Source organism: Dasypus novemcinctus, chromosome 10, assembly GCF_030445035.2.
Source record: "Dasypus novemcinctus isolate mDasNov1 chromosome 10, mDasNov1.1.hap2, whole genome shotgun sequence".
In the NCBI taxonomy this organism is placed as follows: Eukaryota; Metazoa; Chordata; class Mammalia; order Cingulata; family Dasypodidae; genus Dasypus; species Dasypus novemcinctus.
In genome coordinates, this window is record NC_080682.1 from 5965608 (window position 1) to 5986747 (window position 21140).

The 21140-nt window shown below is 52.8% G+C and overlaps 2 protein-coding genes across 3 annotated transcripts in view; one reads left to right on the plus strand and one right to left on the minus strand.

Moving 5' to 3' along the window:
* IGHMBP2 (immunoglobulin mu DNA binding protein 2) overlaps window positions 1–2010 on the minus strand; it is a 28620-nt gene extending 26610 nt beyond the window's left edge. For both annotated transcript variants that reach the window (XM_004481662.4, XM_004481663.4), the window contains exon 1: window positions 1850–2010. In XM_004481662.4, coding sequence (XP_004481719.2) covers window positions 1850–1935 — 86 coding nt within the window. In that variant the 5' untranslated portion in view covers window positions 1936–2010. The remainder of the gene's footprint in view (window positions 1–1849) is intronic.
* Window positions 2011–2070: 60 nt separating this feature from the next.
* Window positions 2071–17999, plus strand: MRPL21 (mitochondrial ribosomal protein L21). Its single transcript, XM_004481668.5, has 7 exons — window positions 2071–2193; window positions 5000–5057; window positions 6484–6569; window positions 13266–13429; window positions 15374–15426; window positions 15928–16031; window positions 17886–17999. The coding sequence occupies exons 1-7, from the start codon at window positions 2094–2096 to the stop codon at window positions 17948–17950; spliced, it is 630 nt and encodes a 209-aa protein (XP_004481725.1). The 5' UTR covers window positions 2071–2093; the 3' UTR covers window positions 17951–17999.
* The last annotated feature ends 3141 nt before the right edge of the window (window positions 18000–21140 follow it).

Here is a 21140-nt window from a genome sequence, read left to right on the forward strand (position 1 = left end):
CAGATAAAGATCTGTGCACAGCCATGGGCAGTGCTGATGCGCGCAAGGAGTGCCGTGCCACGCAGGGGTGTCCCCTGCGTAGGGGAGTCCCACGGGCGCTTGCGCCCCGTAAGGAGAGCCGCCCAGCGCAAAAGAAAGTGCACCCTGCCCAGGAATGGCGCCACCCACACGGAGAGCTGACGCAGCAAGATGACGCAACAATAAAAGAAACGCAGATTCCGGTGCCGCTGATCGCTGATTACAACAGACGCGGACAAAGAAGACACAGCAAATAGACACAGAGAACAGACAACCGGGGTGGGGGGTGGGGGTAGAAATAAATAAATAAACAAATCTTAAAAAAAAAAGATCTGTGCACAGGTACTAAATGTGCCCTTAAAGAAACTGAGACTCTGCCCTACTCCCACACCTGCTTCTCCTCCATTCTCTAGTGCAGTTAATTCCAGTCACCTGAGACAGACTCCAGTCCCTTTGACTCTTCCCACCCTTCCATACCACCACTTCCTGGTTCCCATTTGCCACTAAGTCTCAGCAACCCTCAGAGCCTACACCACTGCTGGTTCACTGGTTCAAGCCTACACCACTGCTCACCCTGAGTGGTGCCTCCAGCTCCTCTCTGGGCTTTCCCTATCCAATCTCCCAGCAACCTGTTTAGCCGCCCTGATGGCCACCCTCCACAGACAGAATATCCCAGGAGCTCCTCAGCAAAGCCCTTGCCCATCCAGTCCCTGACTAGTCATCATCATCAGGACAGCCACCACCATGGGGCGCTTACTCTGACCTGGGTATCATGCCAAGCACTAACCTACGGTAGATCATTTCATTCTCAGCGCAGAGCTGGGAGGTGGGAATCAGTCCCACAAACCAAGGAGCTGGGGTTCTAGCAAGGTTGGCACAACTGCACACCGTGCTAACCTTCGTCGTCAAAAGCCTCTCGAATGAGTCCTAGCCCTGTATGCACAGCAATGGGTGAGTGAAAACCCAGAAATCAGGCTGTCTGGCCTCGCATCCCGATTCCACCTGCCATATCTTGGTTGTTACTTAGTTTCTCTCTCAGTCTCCTTATACATAAAACAACAATAAAAGTAGTTCACTTCAGAGGGCTGACGGGAGGTTTAAAGGAATTAACACATGTAAAGTATTTTTATAACAATCAATAAATATTAACTTTTCTATCTCAGTCAAGTGAATTCTCCCACCCAAATACAAGCTGGGCTCTCTCCTGCCCCTGTCCTCACAGGCAGGGATACTACTCCTCCAAACATCTACCCAATTAACTCACGTTTTTCTTCACGGTGTGCTCAGGCAACACCTCTTCCATGAAGCCAACTTTGATCTTCCCAGAGGAGGCATCAGTTCTCCCTCCATGTTCTCACTGCACTATCTACACTCTCCCTTTGGTTATCTATTTATGAAATTAGAAGAAAATTGTTCATTCTTCTGTCCACCTTTCTGTTCATACCCAGCCTCCAAGTGAGGGCAGCAATGGACAGACATCCTCTCTTGCTTTGCCAGAGCCTGGCACAGAGGAGGTGCGAACAATCCTTACCGCGGGGATGAATAAGGGAAGGGGCTGAGAACTCGTCGATAACACGCTGTTCAGAGAGGTGGTGTTACGGGTGGAGAAAAGGCTTTTCTAAGGGCCTCAAAATGTTATGGCCTCGCGGGAGGTGGTGAGAGCTCCACCTCTGGCAGAGGCAGGCCAGGCCCTGCCAGGACCCCAGGGCTCAGGAGAGGCCCCTCCGGCCCGACGGCGGCCACGCTCCGCCCAGGGTCTGCGGGGGACCTTGGAGGCCGGAGGGAAACGGCGGGACCGACCCCTAGAAGACGGGCGCCGACGGCCGCCTACCTGCGCTCCTCGACCTCCGCGTCTCTCTCGAGCTCCAGCAGGCCCAGCTGCGTGGTCACGAAGCTCTCCACAGCCGCCGACGGCATCGCCGCCGCCCGGCCCGAGCCCGGAGCCGGCCGAGAGCCCGCCGGGAGCCCGCGGAGGTCCCGCTTCCGCGCGGGGCTGGTGTTCCCGCCGGACGCGGTGCGTCGACGCACGAGGTTCCGCCGCTTTCGCTTCCGCTTCCGGCTGGGGTTGCAAAAAGATGGCTGCGGCTGTGGGGGCCTCGGCTCTGGCGGGCACGTTCGGGCGGCTGGTGTCCGCGTGCAGCCACGGCATCCTGAGACCTTCGGGGCTCGGAGCGGGTGAGACCTGGGCCGCGGGGCGGCGGGGAGGGGGATGTTATAACTTATCTGTTGTAGTAACGTGTATCCAACTCAAAATTCCCCAGTTTAACCACTTCCAGTTGTACGGTTCAGTGGTGTTTACCCTCACGATACTGTGCTACCATCGTCAACTCCTGTTTCCCAAACTTTTTCATCACTTCACACAGAAACTGTGCACGCTTTAGGTAACAATTCCCCCTTCTTTTCACTTCCCCCACCTCTGGTAACTTGTCATCTATTTTTGTCTTAGTGGCTTTGCTTATTCTAGATGTCTGATGTGAGAACATTCAATATTTGTCTTTTTGTGTCCGACTTATCCGTCTTCAGGGTTCATGCATGTTGTGGCATGTAGCAGTATTCATTCCTTTTCATGGCTGCAAAATACTCATTTGATGGCAAATGATCAGGGCGTAGCCCAGAACTTCTAATCCTAGTCATAGGATTGGACTCTTCCTTAGGGAGCACAGGGGATGGCCCTTGTTCACATCAGCTTTTCACTTATTGGGCCGGGAAGTCTGTGCATTTCTGTCAACCACAGTTACTGACACCTGCCCACGTGGATGTTCACAGCAGCATTATTGGTTCCTAATAGCTCAGAAGAGAAAACACCCAGTATTCACTGGCTGATGAGTGGATAAGCAAAATTTGGTGTCTCCATACAGTAGATTATTATTCAGCAATAAAAAGGGATAAAGTACTGACCCATGCTGCAACACAGATGAACCTTGAAAACATATTCAGTGAAAGAGGCCAGCTTTGTAGCTTTGTAGCAACCCTAGTGGCTTGGAGCTCTGTGCACCCATTAGAATGTGTTCTTTTTTTTTTTTTTAGTAGTTTTCAGTTTATTTTCAGAAATCGCTATTTTTTTTTAAAGATTTATTTATTTATTTATTTCTCTCCCCTTCCCCCCATCCCGGTTGTCTGTTCTCTGTGTCTATTTGCTGTGTCTTCTTTGTCCGCTTCTCTTGTTGTCAGCGGCACAGGAATCTGTGTTTCTTATTGTTGCGTCATCTTGTTGTGTCAGCTCTCCGTGTGTGCAGCGCCATTCTTAGGCAGGCTGCACTTTCTTTTGCGTTGGGTGGCTCTCTTTACAGGGTGCACTCCTTTCGCATGGGGCTCCCCTATGCCGGGGACACCCCTGTGTGGCACAGCACTCCATGCACGCGTCAGCACTGCACGTTGGCCAGCTCCCCACGGGCCAAGGAGGCCCACGGTTTGAACCGCGGACTTCCCATGTGGTAGACGGACGCCCTAACCACTGGGCCAAGTCCACTTCCTATAGAATGTGTTCTTAATTTATTGCTGTGGGGTATGAATCCATTGTAAATAGGACCTTTTACTTCAGTTTAGTTGTGGGCCAACCAAATCAGGATGGACTTCATCCTATTTTTTAAGTCCTTTATAAGCAGAATGATGAATTTCAGGCACACACAGAGAAAGCCATGGGAAGGAACTGAAAGTCACTGGAACCCAGAGTAGCCAGGAGAGGTCACCATAGCCATTGCCATGTGGCAGAAAAGCCAAGGACCAAGAATCGCCGGCAGCCAGCCCCACAGTGCCACAGTCCTTTCGGAGAATGCATCTCCTCGATGACACCTTGGTTTTGCACTTCTCCCAGCCTCAAAACTGCGAGCCAGTACATTCCCATTGTTTAAGCCAACGCGTTGCATGGTACTGGTTTTAGCAGCCAGCAAACTAAAATAGTTCCATATTGTAGGATTCCATTTATATGAAATACCCAGAGACAAAAAGTAGGTCAGAGTTTACCAAGGGTTGTTGGTCTGGGGATGGAGAGTGTTGCTTAATAAGTACGGAGTTTCTCTTTGGGATAATAAAAAAAAAATTCTGAAATTAGACAGTAGTGATGGTTGCACAACTTTGTGAATATAGTAAAAGCCACTGAATTGTATCCTTTAAAATGGTGATCTTTTTGGTGCATGAATGATATATGAGTTTAAAAAAATAAAACCAGTAGTTGAGAAATCTCTCTCCTACTTTTTGCAGTCTAAGCATCGTGTATTTTAGTTGTAAGCCCTTCTCGCCTTGGTAGACCATGAGTATCTTTGACCTTTGGTGTATTTGTTATTTATTGCTGCATAACAAATTGCCCCCAAAACTTAGATGCTTAAGACGAAAAGCCTGTATTATCTCACACCATTTCTGAGAATTAGGAATAGGTAAGCAGCTTCACTGGGTGGTTCTAACTCAGGATCCTGCAGCCAAGCAAGTCAGCTAAAAGAGCAGTTATTTCAAGACTCCACTGGGCCTGGAGAATGTGCTCCCAAGCCCATTCCCATGGTGGTTGGCAGGTCTCAATTCCTCACCACATGGGCCTCTTCCAAGGGCAGCCCCTTGCCAGGGATCAGAGATAGAGGGAGTAAGCACTCAAGATGGCACTTGCAGCTTTTATAACCTAATCTTGGAGATGACACATTATCGCCTCTGCCACGTTCTGTGACGTAGGCCATCCCCATGAAAGAGGGGCCACCCAAGGGTGAGGAGACCAGGAGGTGGGGCTCACTGGGGCCATCTTGGGGGCTGCTCGCACACTGGGCAAAGGAGAGGGTCAAGGAATGAGTGACAGCGCAACGAGCGTATCTTAGCACACGTACCCGGTCGCTAAACACGATGTTCACTGGGTTTGGTTCACTAGATTTGTCCATAGCCAACTTACAATGTCACAGTGTCAATTGGATGTCATCCAGTGACAGCAGTTCATCTAGCTTCATAAGGGGCAGTGTGTGTTTCATTTCAGTAATCACCCATGTCTCTCTTGTTCCCTCAGCTTCCCTTTGGTCAGCTTCTCGACGGTTCTGCTCACAGAGCACTTCATTTCCACAAGGGTAATATCAAGACATGGGTTTGGGCAGCGCTCCTCCTTTCATTTGTACAATTGTCTTTCTAAAGTCAAAACTGCATGTGCTTGGATTTTCTAGAGCATCTAAATTTTCTCTTAGTTTTTCTGGCACTATATTTCTCAGACCTTTAAAATAAATATAAATAGTGCTGCAAAAGACCAGAGAGGACAGTGTCCTAGGCCTTACATAGCTACCTTTCCAGGAAAAGCTTTTAATGCCTATTGAGAGATTTTTCTGGGATGAGAGAGGAAAGGTCACATCAGAATCTTGAAACAGGAAACGGACTTTGGCCCAGTGGTTAGGGCGTCCGTCTACCATATGGGAGGTCCGCGGTTCAAACCCCGGGCCTCCTTGACCCGTGTGGAGCTGGCCATGCGCAGTGCTGATGCGCGCAAGGAGTGCCGCGCCACGCAAGGGTGTCCCCCGCGTGCGGGAGCCCCACGCGCAAGGAGTGCACCCATGAGGAAAGCCGCCCAGCGTGAAAAGAAAGTGCAGTCTGCCCAGGAATGGCGCCGCCCACACTTCCCTAGCCGCTGACGACAACAGAAGCGGACAAAGAAACAAGACGCAGCGGAGGGGGGGAAAATTAAATAAATAAATAAATCTTTAAAAAAAAAAAAAAAGAATCTTGAAACAGACATATGGTTTGGAAAAGCATATTCAGTATTAGAATTTTATCGAGGATTAAAAATAATGAAGCACAAAGTAGAAATTTTTTTAAAGATTTATTATATGTATTTCTTTCCTCTTCCCCCCCATTGTCTGCTCTCTGTGTCCATTCATTGTGTGTTCTTCTGCATCCACTTTGCATTATCCGGCAGCACTGGGAAACTGCGTCTCTTTTGTTGTTGTTGTTGTTGTGTCATCTTGCTGTGTCAGCTCTCCGTGTGTGCGGCGCCACTTCTGCGCAGGCTGTGCTTTTTTCATGTGAGGAGCTCTCCTTGAGAGTCGCACTCTTTGTGCATGGGACACCCCTACATGGGGGCACCCCTGCATGGCATGGCACTCCTTGCACACGGCAGCACTGCACGTGGGCCAGCTTACCACACAGGACAGGAGGCCCTGGGGATCGAACCCTGGACCTCCCCTATGGTAAATACGCTCTATCAGTTGAGCCACATCCACTTCCCAGAAAGTAAATTTTGACAAAAATCAGACCCCCTGTTGGGAGGCACAGGGACAGCCCAGGGCATTGGTCACATGGGGGGAAGCCACCCACGGTCACATTCCAGCCCTGCCCCTCAGAGCCAAGGGACATCGAGTGAGATGCTGGGTCTCTCCCAGCTTTGTTTCTCCTCTACAACATGGAAGGAATAGTTAGGTCAATGAGGTTTTGTGCAAATTACAAATTAGGGCATTTGAACTGCCTTTTCATGTCTGTGACATGCATATGCGCATTTTTTTTTTACAGATATGTTCCTAAAACTTCCCTGAGTTCACCACCTTGGACAAAAATTACACTGCCAGACCCTGCGGAGGAGGCCAGGCACCACGCAGGTAAAAACCACACAGCAGCAGAGCAGCTCCCCGCCTCCCCAGCCAGCCTTGGAGTCTGCCCCTGCCTGAGAGCAAAGCTTTCTCGTTTGCTAGGTGCTCTAGGCAGCACAGCACGAAGGCACTTGGTAATACTTTGTCAGTCAACACTACCCTTGTAAAGGTTCGTTCACCTACCATCTCTTGACCACCTGCCGAGTCAGCACCAGGGACCCAGCAGGTTCAGGAGGCCTGAGTCCTGTTCTCGTGGACTGCAGACGAGTTGAGTGCTCTGATTTTACACAGATGATCCTAGTTGTGGAAGATGCCAAGAGGACATATTCAGGATTGTGAGATTGTAGGTGAAGGAAGTGCAGCATTTTCAGTAGTATTGATAGGCAGTTTCAAACCTTATCAGAAGTGAGTCTGCACCACTGGCAGGAGAAGGTAGAGGAATAGTCAGTGAGGCGTCTGCCCAGGCCCGCGGCTGCTGGTGACAGTGTCCTCCCAAACAAGGTGTTCCCCAGGTTTGAAAAGAGTGAGTCTCCAGCCCCTCTGCCCTTCTTTGTTCAGGCTTAGATCCTTCTATTAGTCAGCCAAGGGGGTGCTGATGCAAAATACCAAAACTCTGTTGGCTTTTATAAAGGATATTTATTAGGGGTATAAGCTTCCAGTTACCAAGCCATAAAGCATGTTACTTTCCTCACCAAAGTCTGTTTTCACATGGTGGAGCAAGATGGCTGCAAGGGTTCAGCCTTCCTCTTCCTCTTCCTCTTAAGGCTCCATGGTCCCAGCTTCTTCTCTTTCAGCTCTAGGCTGGGATAAGTCTTGTCTCTCTCCAGGTTTGTTCCTCTTCAGGCTCAGCTGCTCCATGCTCTTCACAAGGTCAGTGAAGACTCTCAGGCTCGCTCTTTTCCCAGAGCCTCGGCCATGTCTATGGAGCCATCTCTATTCCTCTGTGTTCTTCTCCTGTGTGTTTACTTCCTGGGGCTCCAGCTTAAAAACTCCAATTAACTCATCTGCCATACAGTTTTCCCCATCAAGGGGGCAGGGACTCTGTGTCCTATTGTCGTGGCCCAATCAGAGCCTTAATCATTTTTTTAATCAAGTACGAGTGAAACCTCTGAAGTTAGCACAATCTAATACACCCAGAGGAACAGACCAGTTTACAAACATAATCCAATATCTATTTTTGGAATTCTTCAATAATACCAAACTGCTATAGTCCCCATTCCAGAAGAGCACCCCAACAGTCTGTGCACCACAGCCAAGGAATGTTTCAGACGTTAGCTCCTTTGGTCCTTGAACCTGACTCTTGTCCAGGCCATGTCCTTGCAGGGGGAAAGGGGCAGTCTGGGTATCCTCGAAGGGAAGTCTAGACAGGGCCCCTGCCTTGAGCCTCCCACCTTCTGGAAAGCCCATTTCCTGCAGAGTTGGGCTTAGCCCTGGGTCTTAGTAAAACAGGAAGCCTGCATTTATTTTTTTTGTAATTAATTTATTTTTAATGTTACATTAAAAAAATATGAGGTCCCCATATACCCCCCCACCGCCCCTCACCTCACTCCTCCCATAACCACAACCTCCTCCATCATCATGGGACATTCATTGCACTTGGTGAATACAACTCTGAGCCCTGCTGCACCACATGGTCAGTGGTCCACATTACAGTTTACACTCTCTCCCAGTCCACCCAGTGGGCCGTGGGAGGATATACAATATCCCATAACTGTCCCTGTACAACCACCCAGGACAACTCCAAGTCCTGAAAATGCCCCCACATCACATCTCTTCTTCCCATTCCCACCCTCAGCAGCTACCATGGCCACTTTCACCATTTCGGTGCTATATTTACTTCCATTACTAATGACAGTAGTTCCAGAATAGATTATCAGTAAGTCCACTCTAATCTATACTCTATTCCTCCATTCTGTGGACCCTGGGATGGTTATGTCCACTCCACCTCTGTATCAAGAGGGTGCTTCAATTCCACTTGGATGTTGGATGCAGTTTTCCTGCTCACAGTTGTAGGCACTCTTGGCTCCCTGGTGTGGTTGTTGACCATCTTCACCTCCCTGTTAGCTGGCTGGGGTAAGTCCAATAAACCAGAGGGTAGGAGTTGCAAGTCTTTTGAGGCTCAGGGCCTGGCTATCACATGGACAGTCCAGAGATTCAGGTCCCCTGAGTATACACTAAACCTCAGCGCCAACCACGGGTCCGGTAAAAGTGACAGGAGAGACTTGTGAACAACGATCACACTTGAGTCCAACTCCATCACACTCAGGACCACAAACTCCAAAGTAGGGCCAACTGACATGGCACTGAAGTCCATCTGCCATGACCATAGAACCTGTGGGTCTCTGTAGCCCTCAGAAGAACCAATACCTGGGGTTGTATCTACTTTAGCTGTCTCTGGGTCTCTGCTGAGGTGTGCATAAGGGCGACCCCTCTGATGACTTCCCAGCTCTTTTTGGAGACTCATAGCTGTATAAACTCATTTGTCCTTAACATTTCCCCCTTTTATTCAAGGTCAAAAGGCATTTTTAACTCCTGATATTACATGTAGGCTGAGATATTCTGCTGGTCTGAGTTGACCCTTTTATTCAAGGTCGTTCTCCAGCCACATCATCAGCTGGTACTTGGTAGTAATCCCTTGGTGCCAGGGAGGCTCATCCCCGGGAGTCATGTCCCATGCTGGGGGGAAGGCAATGCATTTACATGCTGAGTTTGAGGAAGCCTGCATTTATATGCGTGATCCATTCCAGGTCCTTAGAAAAACTACAGTCATTATTGGAACTTGAAAAAGAGCCCTTAAAAGCTAGGTTTTGTTAATTTTTTTTTATTAGCTGCCATGAGAAATATGAGCTTTGTACTTCTTAGCATTTTTTAAAAAATAAGGTCCAGCAACAATGCCAGGAATTCACTGAAGGTTTGTATAACCTGCCCAGGTAGAAATCACATGGCCTCTCCCCTGGGGACGCCTTGTCCTTCATCACACATCTGACCTTGTGCTGTGGTCTCTAGTGTACCTGTCTCACTGCCCACCAGAGTGTGACCCACTCAAGGAGCAAGTGCTTCCTTTTGTCTGCGTTTGGATGAATAGTGCCCCGTAGCACCTAAAGATGGGCGCTCGGTGACTTAAGTCAGTCTGTCTATTAAGAGCACATAAAGCTTTCCCAGACTCCTGGGGTATGTGTTGAGGAGCCAGGACCACGCCAAGGCCTCTGCCTCCCAGACCAGTGTCCTCACCTGAGTAGAGCGCCCCCAGAGCAGAGTGCCTTCTCGGCCCAGGGTGAATGGACCGCTTCTCCCTGCCGCCATTCCACCTGAAAAGCCAAGGAGCTTCCTAGCCCAGGCTCCCAGTTTCAAAATGGACACTTATTTATTAGTAACGTAGGTCATTTATCCTAGAAACCTTTAGGAAGTTTGGAGGACAGTTTGTTCATTCATCAGTAGAGGCAGCTCAGTACCTTGGAGTGTGCTTGGGTCTGAGAACGAGCTGGCCTGGGGCGCTTGTTTCTGCCTCTTTTTTTTTAATTAAAATTATTTATTTATTTTTAAAAATTACATTCAAAAAATATGAGGTCCCAATCAACCCCACCGCCCCCACCCCCCACTCCCCCCACAGCAACACTCTCTCCCATCATCGTGAGACATCCATTGCACCCAGTAAGTACATCTCTGAACCTCACTGCACCCCGTAGTCAATGGTCCCCATCATAGCCCACACTCTCCCCCGTTCCATCCAGTGGGCCCTGGGGGGATCTACAATGTCCCGTAATTGTTCGTGAAGCACCACCCAGGGCAACTCCACGTCCCGAAAACACCTCCACATCTCATCTCTTCCTCCCAATCCCCAAACCCAGCAGCCACCTTGGCTACCCTTCCCACACCCATTCCACATTTTCTCTGTGGACATTGGATTGGTTGTGTCCATTGCACATCTTGTTTCTGCCTCTTTACTCACTACATGACCTTAGTCTTCATTCTATACAACGAAGGGGTCAAATTCATTAGCAGACTCCCTGGGTGCACTTGTGTGGACTTTCAAGGCCCCCACGATCTGGTGGGAAGGCAGACCTGGCAATAACAAACTAAAGTATGAGACAGGATGGAGTCATTCTTCCTGCACTTACCGCAAGTCTGTCAGCATGCTGATGATTAACAAGGCTTCACAGAAGAGGTGGCACTTGAGCTGGGTTTTGAGGGTTGAATAAGAGTTCCACTGGCAGAGATGAAGGAGAGGGTATTCAAGGCCAAAGGAACAGAACGGGCATAAGCATGGCAGCAAGAGCAAGCAAGCAGGGTGTCTGAGGAGCACATTTCCTGGGTGTGGCTGTGGTGTTGGGTATGTGGGGATATGTGGGCAGAGGCACTGAGGAGAGGGTTGAAGCCAGGGGGCAGGAGGGAGAGCCGTGCATACCCCAGTGGGGACATCAAGATCACCGTGAGTGTGAGCTGAGAAAATGGCAAACCCTTAGCAGGCCTGTCCTTAGGGACGTGGGGGTGCATCGGAGAGGTGAAAGAGGGGTCCTGGAGAGCCCCCTGGTGTCATTGCAGGGCCCAGACCCCAGACCAGGGCGCTCAGTCTCTGCAGGTTTATGTGGAAAACTTGGACGGGACTGAAAAGTCCCTGGGAGTCTCACCCGCTCTTCGTAACTTGGTACCTCGCTGGTCCCTGCCCATCCATGCTTAGCCAACTGTTGTCTCTGCAGGCTGTGGGGTGCAGCCTGCAGACACCCCTGCAGCAGCTCCTCAGGCACCCCACGCCTGTCCCTAGCCCAGCAGAGATGGATTCCTGGGCCCCTCCCTTTAGCTGCCGGGAAAGACTCAGTGTACTTAAAGGGGCGGCGTGGAAAGCACTAGTCTCGTCCGTAAGTGGAACTCAGGTGATACAGAGGCCGGGCAGGGCACGCAAGTCTGGGGAGGGGCCAGACCTGGTGACAGGTGGTCCTCTGACCCATCTCGTTCTCCCACAGTGGGTAGAAACATGGGTTCAGAGAACAGCTTCTCCTCCATCTGAAGAACGATGATGCGCCATAATCAGTGGAGACTGGTGCTCATGCTCCGTGTAGGCGGGGCTGCGAAGGCTCTTAGGAACCGGATCAGCCTGGGGGAAACCTGGCCAGCTGCTGGGGCTGCTGTTGCTGCGAGCAAGTGCCAGATCTCTGGCTTTAAAAAAAAACTCAAAATCAGATTATCATGTGAAATCTTCCAGCTCTAAAATACTTCCAGGTTCTGCACCAGATAAACAAACACACGTGTGGGCCAGGTTCCGCCACGTGCTGCTGGCTGCAGCTTCTCGTCTCGATGGTGCTGCCCCAGCAGGGACTGCATGTGCCGCCCCGGGGACCTGCCCAAGGCCAGGGCCAGCGGGTTGTGTTCAGGACATTTAGTTCAGAACAGGCACAGTCCAGGGTGGTGGGGAAAGGAGCTAGGATCAAGGCAGCGGGTGATGAGAGAAACGAAAAGCAAGGGCGGTGTGGGCGCTGTTCCTTCCAGCTCCAAGGGGATAGAATTCCAGGTTTTTCTCTTTGCAGAAATGTCTTCCCAAAGTAGATTTATTGGACTTTCTTGTTTGTTTTTGAAAGATTTATTTATGTCTACCCCCTCCATCGTCTGCTTTCTCTGCCCATTCACTGTGCGTTCTTCTGTGTCTGCTTGTATTCTCATTGGGCAGCTCTGGGAACCGATCCTGGGTCCTTCCGGAGTGGGAGAGAAGTGATCGTTCTCTTGCGCCACCTCAGCTCCTTGGTCTGCTATGTCATCTTATTGTCTCTCCTCTGTGTCTCTTTTTGTTGCACCCTCTTGCTGCATCTCCTCTCCGCATTGACCAGCACTTCTGCATGGGGCAGCATTCCTGCCTGGGCCAGCACTCCGTGTAGGCCAGCTCACTACACAGGCCAGCTCGCCTTCACAAGGAGGCCTGAGTATCGAACCCTGGGCCTCCTGTATGTAGTCAGGAGCCCAAGTGCTTGAGCCACATCCATTTCCCTAGATTTATTGTTACTGTACTTATTATCTTATGTTAAGGGAGGAACTTGTAACAATGATATAAAGATAGTGGTTGCCAGAGGCTCAGAAGGGAGGCAGGGGATGAGTGGAGGGACATGGTGTACTGGGGCAGTGAGAGTCTTCGTATGATGCCCAGGGCAATCTCCTACACTTTTGGCCTATACTTTTGGTATAATTTTTCTGTAAATGTAAATCTAAGATTTCTCTAAAAATAAAGTTTAATTTTTATTTTCTTTTGGTTTTTTTACTTTATGAAATTTTCTTCTCCTTTGGCTTCTTGGAGTTTTCACACTGCCCAGTCCTCTGGCTCTGTATTAAACAGAAATGGAGCCAACTCTCCTGGGTGATAAAGCCAGAGAATTGCATGAAATGGTGTTGGCATTTTGTGAAGTTGGGAAGAACGCGAGTCAATTAAAAGCCCCACGTGGCAAGGTGCCAGGCCCTCCTGGGGAGGACGGCTTGACTGCGTGTGCTCGGGCGCTGGTGCTTCAGGGCAGGGAAAGTAAGAGCGCGGCCTTCAGCCATGAGCTCAACCTCAGGAGAGCTCATCCACGGGGCTCCTGGTTCCCCGCGCAGAGCCAGCTGGGAACCACATGGGAGGGGGCAGTCGCGGGGGTGGCTGTTTCGAGTGCCATCACTGCAGCCGCAGGTGGGGTAGACCTGCTGCCTTTCCGGGTGTGGGTCACTATCTGTCCGCCCTTTCCGCAGAGGTCGTGGGGAGAGTCAACGAGCTGATTGCCACAGGGCAATACGGCCGGCTCTTCGCCGTGGTGCACTTTGCCGGCCGCCAGTGGAAGGTGACCAGTGAAGACCTGATCCTAATTGAAAACGAGCTAGATGTGGCGTGTGGAGAGAGGATTCGCCTGGAGAAGGTGAGGCTGAGTCTCTGTGGTCGGGCTCGGCCGCCAAAGAGGCCAGCCCCCAGCTCCCCTGGTTCAGGGAGGGCTCCTCGGTGGGCAGGGAGGACAGGCGGGGCAGAGCGTGGGCAGCGGCCGTGTGTGCCGTGCAGGCTGCCACGGCTCAGAGGACACTGCTGCGCTCAGGTTTAGTCCTTAGGGAGAGGCATCAGCCACACTTCTCTTAGGATCTTGGGAAAAAAGAAATAACAAAAATAGATTAGACAGACAGATCTGCCTGCCAGTCTTATTAACATATTCCCCTAGAGAAGTATTTGATATCAAGACCTAGTAAAAACTGCAGGTAAGGATGTGATGAGTCTTTAAGCACATGCTGAAGGGGGAAAGGTTAGCTTCAGCCAGAACACTAACTAACCTGACCTTGGATTTGACCGCTGCTACCATTTTTAAGCAGCAAGCGTAGTCCGGAGGCGTTTTCCTGGGTCTTGATTTATCTTACCCATCTGTTGGGTCTGTTACTGACTTAGCTAATCTAAGCATTTCTACCATTCCGGTTTATACTGTTCATTGTATTTGGGGTCTATTGGCTTTTTACCTACTCTATTTCTATTTAAAAAGCCATATGTTAAAATAATGCATAAAATAATAGTAACCTGCCTCAGATAATTGTTCTGGGATATATTTAGTTATCAATTTGATATTTGCTTTTCTTTATGAAAACTCCTTCCTTTGTGATTGCAGACATTTTGCTTATTTACACCAAGTGGCGCATCCACCTCTTTGTAAGATGGCCTCGCAGCCTGTGAGCTGAGCGTTTCTGTTCGGCTCAGAGCTGAACTAATTGGATTTGCTAAGACAGCAGCCAGCACAGCTCTGTTCTTAATGAGATCAGTGTCATGAGCTCATAAGCAAGGGCATGTGTTTCTTAGTGTCCAAAATAAGGAGGAGACTTCAGTAGTGTATTTGTGAAGGTTTTTAGAGATATTATTTATAAACATTTCTCATTAACAAAGAAATTGTAGAAAACCCCGTGTAAAAAGGACGTTTTTCATGATTTCAGAAATTAGGGGAAAAGAGAACATGTCATGCTGAAATTACCTCTAAAAATACTTTGTAGTTATTTACCATCTAATGTATGTTGTCCATTGATGTTGCTAAAAATATACTGTCTTGGGGAGTGGCTGTAGCTCAGTGGTTGAGCACCTGCTTCCCATGAAGAGGTCCTGGATTAATCCCTGGTACTGCCTTAAAAATACATATATATGTGTGTGTGTATGTATACTACTTTTAGACATTTACGTTAAATATAATCAGATTTTTAACCAGTAAAACTTAAGACATTCTTCCAACTAATAAAACATAATTTAAAAAATAAAAATAAAAAACTATCACACAGACTGCAAAGATTTTTCCATGTCGCAACAACTTAGCATCATAATTTCCCAAACACTGAGAATGTTTGCCTGGCCAAACAGAATTCTCCATCCCTTTAAAGAGTACAGTTAAACCTAAGCTTTGCAATATTAGCAGTCCTGTCTGAAAAGACACCATAGTATGACTTGTGCCTTTAGCTCTACGTATATTATGCTCTAATAAAAAATTTTTAAGCCACCATTTCTCTAGGAGGTTAGCACCATGGCCTGGATGTGTAACCACTGTAACAGATGGCCACGTTTTTACTCCCCACACACACACGCAGCAGTCCAGGGCCTCAGGTCAGATGGCCTCGCTCTGCCCAGGATCCCCACTACACTGGTAGTTTACATCCCCAGTTCTCAAATGCTAAAAGAGTAATTAGGTGGCAGATCAATATATGTCCAAATCTTTTCGGTTCAGTTACTCTTTCTTTTTTGCAGTGTGTTCACATAAAACTTAATTGTCACTTCCTGTTCTTATAGACTTCTCTTTTACTTCTTAGTAATGAGCCAGGGATTAAATGCTCCCATTGAATTTCTTAAGGTCCTGCTGGTTGGAGCCGACGACTTCACGTTACTTGGGAAGCCACTCCTTGGGTAATATTCCGTTAAAAGACGGATTTGTATTTGAACACGGGGTTGGGTGTATGGGCTCAGGGCACGGGTGTGCAGGCACAGGTATACAGTTGTGGGCCCTGGTATACAGTTATGGGCATAGGTATATGGGCTCAGCACAGGTGTAGTAGGCACAGGTACACAGTTGTGTGGGTACAGGTGGCGGGCTTGGGGCTTAGGGGCACAAGTATATGGGTGTGCAGGCTCGGGGCCTAGGTGAAGGCACAGGTACACGTGTGTGGGCACAAGTGTGTGGCACAGGCATACGGGTGTGTTTGCTTGGGGTGCAGGTGTGCAGGCACAGCACAGTTCCATTTAATCATAGTGGAAATGAAGTCCTCCCTTGAGGAGAGCATGATGAGCCTAATTCAATCCAGGATGGCCTTTTTAAGAAAAGAAAGCAGCACTTAGAAATGCTCATGTAAAGCATTAATAAACATGAAAGAGAATCCAGAAGATGTGTCATTATTTCCTTCCTTCTAGAAAGGATCTCGTTCGAGTAGAAGCGACAGTCATTGAAAAGACAGAATCATGGCCAAAAATCTATATGAAATTTCTTAGAAGGAAGAACTTCAGGAAAAAAAAAGGTAAGTTAAAGCGAGCGGAGCTGCCTCCTGTGCCGCCCTCCAGTGTGCCTGGCAGGATCCCCGCGTCCTGCTGCTGGGGCTGTGGACGAGCCACCTCCTTCCAGACGCCAGCCCAGCATGGGCCCCCAGAGAGGGGCAGGCATGCCCTCCACGGGTCTCCCAGGTGCAGGAAGAGAGCAAAGGGAGTTTATTCTGAACACTCTCAAGATCCCAGGAAACCGCAGCCCTGAGGTTAAGTGACAGGCGACAGAACTGGGAGGTGGGAGGCTCCTCCACAGAGGCCACAAGGGACAGGGAGTCCAAGCCTGTGGGTGCGGGGCAGCTAGTGGGAGCATGGCCAGCGGCCCCAGGCAGTGAGCTGAGAAGAGGCGGGGGACCAAGGTGGCTTAGCAGGGCATCCCCCAGGCTGGCCTTGGTTGAGAGGCCTTCATTTAGTGTGGGGGTCTGTCAGGAACAGCGGCTGGGGGCAGGGGGTGGCATTTAGGGTCACACAAATGAGAGGAGTGGGGACATAGCTGCGGGGTGAGGAGACACCTCCTGGGTCCTTGGTGAGGGGACAGGAAAGCAAGCAGGGGCCAGAGGGGCTGTGTCCAGAGCACGGGACCCCCGACAGCCAGGTTTTGGCCAAGTGTTCATGGGTACAGGTGCAGGTGAGGGCGCAGGTGCAGGGTGCTGATGATCAGGACGGACGGCAGGCCGTGTCCCAGGCACGTGCTACTCCCATCTGTCCCCCCCAGCCCCAGGCCTGGCTCGGCTCTGCCCTTCTGGTGGACTCCGTAGCCACTGACGGTGTCCCTGAGAGCAGCTAACCCCCAGGCAGGGCGGCCCTGCTGGAAGGACCTCCCTGCAAGGTGGCCATAGGCCGCTCGTCTCAGCCCCACACGCTCCTGCAAGGTGGCCACAGGCCGCTCGTCTCAGCCCCACGCACTCCTGCAAGGTGGCCACAGGCCGCTCGTCTCAGCCCCACGCGCTCCTGCAAGGTGGCCACGGGCCGCTCGTCTCAGCCCCACACGCTCCTGCAAGGTGGCCACGGGCCGCTCGTCTCAGCCCCACACGCTCCTGCAAGGTGGCCACGGGCCGCTCGTCTCAGCCCCACACGCTCCTGCAAGGTGGCCACAGGCCGCTCGTCTCAGCCCCACACGCTCCTGCAAGGTGGCCACGGGCCGCTCGTCTCAGCCCCACACGCTCCTGCAAGGTGGCCACGGGCCGCTCGTCTCAGCCCCACACGCTCCTGCAAGGTGGCCACGGGCCGCTCGTCTCAGCCCCACGCGCTCCTGCAAGGTGGCCACAGGCCGCTCGTCTCAGCCCCACGCGCTCCTGCAAGGTGGCCACGGGCCGCTCGTCTCAGCCCCACGTGGGGCATAGCCACACGCAGAGGGGGCGACTGTCGAAGCTTCCTGGTCGCGGCAGCAGTTGCTGGCCTGTCCTCCCAGTCGTGGGGAGTAATTGAAATACCCCCAGAACAGCAGCACGTGATGCTCTGTTCAGACCCGTTCAGTGGGGCTGCCTCTGCTGCCCCCTCTGAGGCTTCAGGTAGCTCAGGGTAGCCCGACAGAGGGCCCCCCCACTCTGTGCATCTCATGTCACAAAGTGTGGGAGGTGCTCGGCAAGGGCCCTCCTGGATACAGGGTCTCTGGGCGTCCCAGCCTCTGCAGCTTCTGGCTTGGCTCTGGAAATCAGCACGGCCCAGGCAGCAGGGGACAGAGCGGGGGGCAGGTGGCCCCACCCGTGGCGACATGGATGTCGGGGCCTGATGAGCAGCCGGTGTGTGGGGCTGGGCCAGCCGACGGGGTGCAGGGTCCCCACTCTGGCTCACAGCAGCCAACCCATCACGGCGTCCTCTCTCTCTTTCAGTTACTGTGACTCCACAAACCGTCCTCCGGATAAACACGGTTGAGGTCGCCCCGCGCCTGCTGTGATTCCTGAGCTGGCCTTTACAGAGTATAGGAATAAACTTGTTTCCAGGGAGACCGTGTGTTTCCATTCTGATGGAGGAAGCGCATGATGGCGCAGGGGCTGCCTTGCCTCAGGGTCGCGTGGTGAGCTGCTCCATAAGGAGCAGGCCCTGCCTGAGCCCGAGGGGACAGGACTTCAGGAGGAATGGCAAGTGTGGCCTCCTGGGGGCCCATGCTTGGTTCTTGTGGGAGGGGCGAAACAGTGTTCTTGGCCGTCCTCCACCCCGTGGCAGCTGGGCCGGAGGGAGTGGCGGGGTCACAGCCGGGGACGGGCACCGTCCAATTCCATCTCTGGGCGAGCTGGACCAAAAAGACATGAATTCGCCTAACAACTTGCTTCCTTAAAAGCCACCTTGGAGGCAGATGTGGGCTGAGAGCACCTACCTCCCACGCAGGGGGTCCAGGGTTCAATCCCCAGTCCTGGTACCTCTGAAAAGAAAAGCCCCCTGGCTCCAAGGACCAGCTCTTGTCCTGCTTTTACTCCCGACTCCGTCCAGCAAAGTCTGATCAGGGAGGGAACTGGCAGTGCAGGGTGGTGGGCAGTGGCCACGGGTGGGGGCAGGGACAGCGTGGGAGAGCAGGATGCTGCACGGCGCCTTCTGGGTGCAGGATGCAAGGTGACGGATGAGCAGAGGCGCTGGAATGTGGCCCTGGGCGGAGCGTTGTGGAAGCCAATCCAGGTGAGAGATGGCAGGTCCTGAACCCCGAGGGGCCGTGGGAGCGCAACGGAGAGGAAGGAAGGAGCCCTTGCCCAAGTGGGGTGCCGCTCCCGGAGGCAGTGTCTTCCTCCAAGGTGTGGGCCTTTCCCAGGGCGCAGCGTCGCTCTCCACTGCGCCACAGTAAGTAGTTCCTTCGTGTTTCCCTCAGAATTCCCAGGTGCCCAGCCCCTGTGTTGTAGAAACGAGATAAGGGCAACACCCTCACCCACCCAGAGGCCCCTCGCAGAGCTGCGAACCCCCAGGCTCCCAGCACCCCCAGCAGCACTCACTCAGCCAGTCCTGAACCCCAGGTTTAGGGCAGCACCCCAGCACTGCCCTCGGGCACTGCCACCCGCACCTGGCGTCTCCAAAAAGGCACAAAACTCCCTGCTGCTCTCTGCTTAAGATGCCAGCTTTGTTAGCGTAGAAGGAGGCACAGACGCAGCAGCCAAAAGAAGAGTCATGGGGCGGGGGCAGGGTCTGGGAGGGTGTCACTGGCGAAGCCCCCACCCCATCCCCAGTGCAGTGACGTCATCAGCTGTGAGGCCCACCCCTTTCCAGGGCCCAGCCCCACTCCCGTCCCAGAGGCCGCAGATCAGGCTGATGAGAGGGTGCGCAGACGCCCAGGCCCCTAATCCAGGGCTTCACGCTGCAGGTGTGGTGGGCCCATCTCATTAGCCTCGTTAGGGTCCTGCGGTCGCCATGGGGAAAGGGGCCCTCCTGTCCTGGGAAAGTCCAAGGGCGCCTAGGGGTGGGCAGCAGGGGGAAGGCCTCTGCCCCCTGGAATCCCCTGTGGTGCCCCACCCGGAGGGGCAGGGGCGGCTGGGACCTCCCTCAGGATGAGCGTCCCCTCCCCTCCGGGCCACCGTGGGTGGAGGGTTTCCCGCGTTTTCAGAGGTTGCCGCTCATCACGGCCATATCAGAGGGCGGTCTCCCCGGCCCCTGTCTGGACTGGTCAGCCTGGCCCTGCCTTGTGTGGGCGCTGCTCCACCTGCAGGTGTCCCTGAGGTCATAACGCGTCGGTGACCTCCGGAGAGCCGTGTTCCTACGCCGCCTGAACAGCGGGTGCGGGCGGCTGTGCTGCAGGAAGGCAGCTTAGCCCGGTGGTGGGGGCGGGGGCCACATGGCCCTGGACGTGGCCTCGGGCAGGTCACTCGGCCCTGGGCCTCATCTGTCGAGGGGCGTCTACCCCGCGGGGTGCTGTGAAGTCTTGGTGACAGGTAACCAGCCACAAGCAGTAAATGCTCAGTTAACTGTCGCCATGTTTATGACCTAGAAAGCAGCAGCGCAGCAGGTGCCGAGCCTCTGAAGCGTTAACGTCAGGGCTGAACGGGGAAGGTGTTACGTCCTTCAATCCCTGGACTAGCCTAACGACATGGGTCGCTTTGAAGACACAAACAAGCACGACGGTCCCTGCCAGTATCTGTCTTTACAGGGGACAGCGTCCCCGCTTGGGCGCTCAGCCCGTGTGTACTGGCAGGTCGCCCTGGGCTCACAGTGTGCATCGTCGCCAGCCCCCTGCCCAGTACAGCACCAGCCTGGCCCTCGTGTCCCGCCGGCTGGCAGTGGCCCCTTCCCAGGAACCCTTTGCGGCTCCATCAGGCAGTGTGGGCTGTTCTGGACTCCCCCGCCCTGCTTCCCCCAAGGGCCCTCACCCCTGCCTAGCCCAGCCACCGGCCCTCGCCCACCTCGGCCTTGCCCGGCTCCGGGCCCTCTGGGTGCCCGTGCCCCGTGTGCTCCTCAGGTCTGTAGAGCTCGGCTCCTGCCCTGGGGAGCAGGGGGAGCCTGGAGCAGGCCAGTGTCCCCCCAAAGCCTCCCCCGGGGGTAGGGCACCTGCGGAGAGTGAAAAGAGGTCAGCTCAGGGCACAGTGCAGCCAGCGGCCAGGCTCAGGCCAGGCTGGATCAGGTTGAATTCTGCCCCTCGCTAACCAGCTGTGTGGCCTCTGGCAAATCACCTCTGCAAGGTTTCCCTATCTGCAAAAGGGAAGCAATGCTAGAACCTTCCACGGAGCGCACTGTGGTGATTGCACCAGCTGGTGCCGTCAAAGGTCTTGGAACAGTGCCTGCAGGCAGCGTTGTGCTCAGGAGCTCTTTCTAAAGGCAACGTCACCTCCCACCGCTCCATCACCCCTCGCTCCCACTGCCCTGTGGCCCCCCCCCCCGCCCCCCAGCTCTGCCTCTGCTGGCTGTCAGGACCCTCGCGCCCCCCCTCCCATGGGTCGGCGCAGCGGGCAGGAGTGCCAGCCACCTGCCTTCAGGTCTTGTTCCCACCAAGACCCTTGACCCTTGAGGAGTCACATGAAGACTCCGAGCCTCCTTTCCCTTTTGTCATGAAGTCTAACAAGGGGAGACGAGGAAAGGGTGGTCGGCACAGCACCGGCTCCAGGAACGACCGCCGTCGGGCTGCCCCACGGCCCGGCACGCACTCCGACCACAGTGCCCGGGGTGTGTCCACG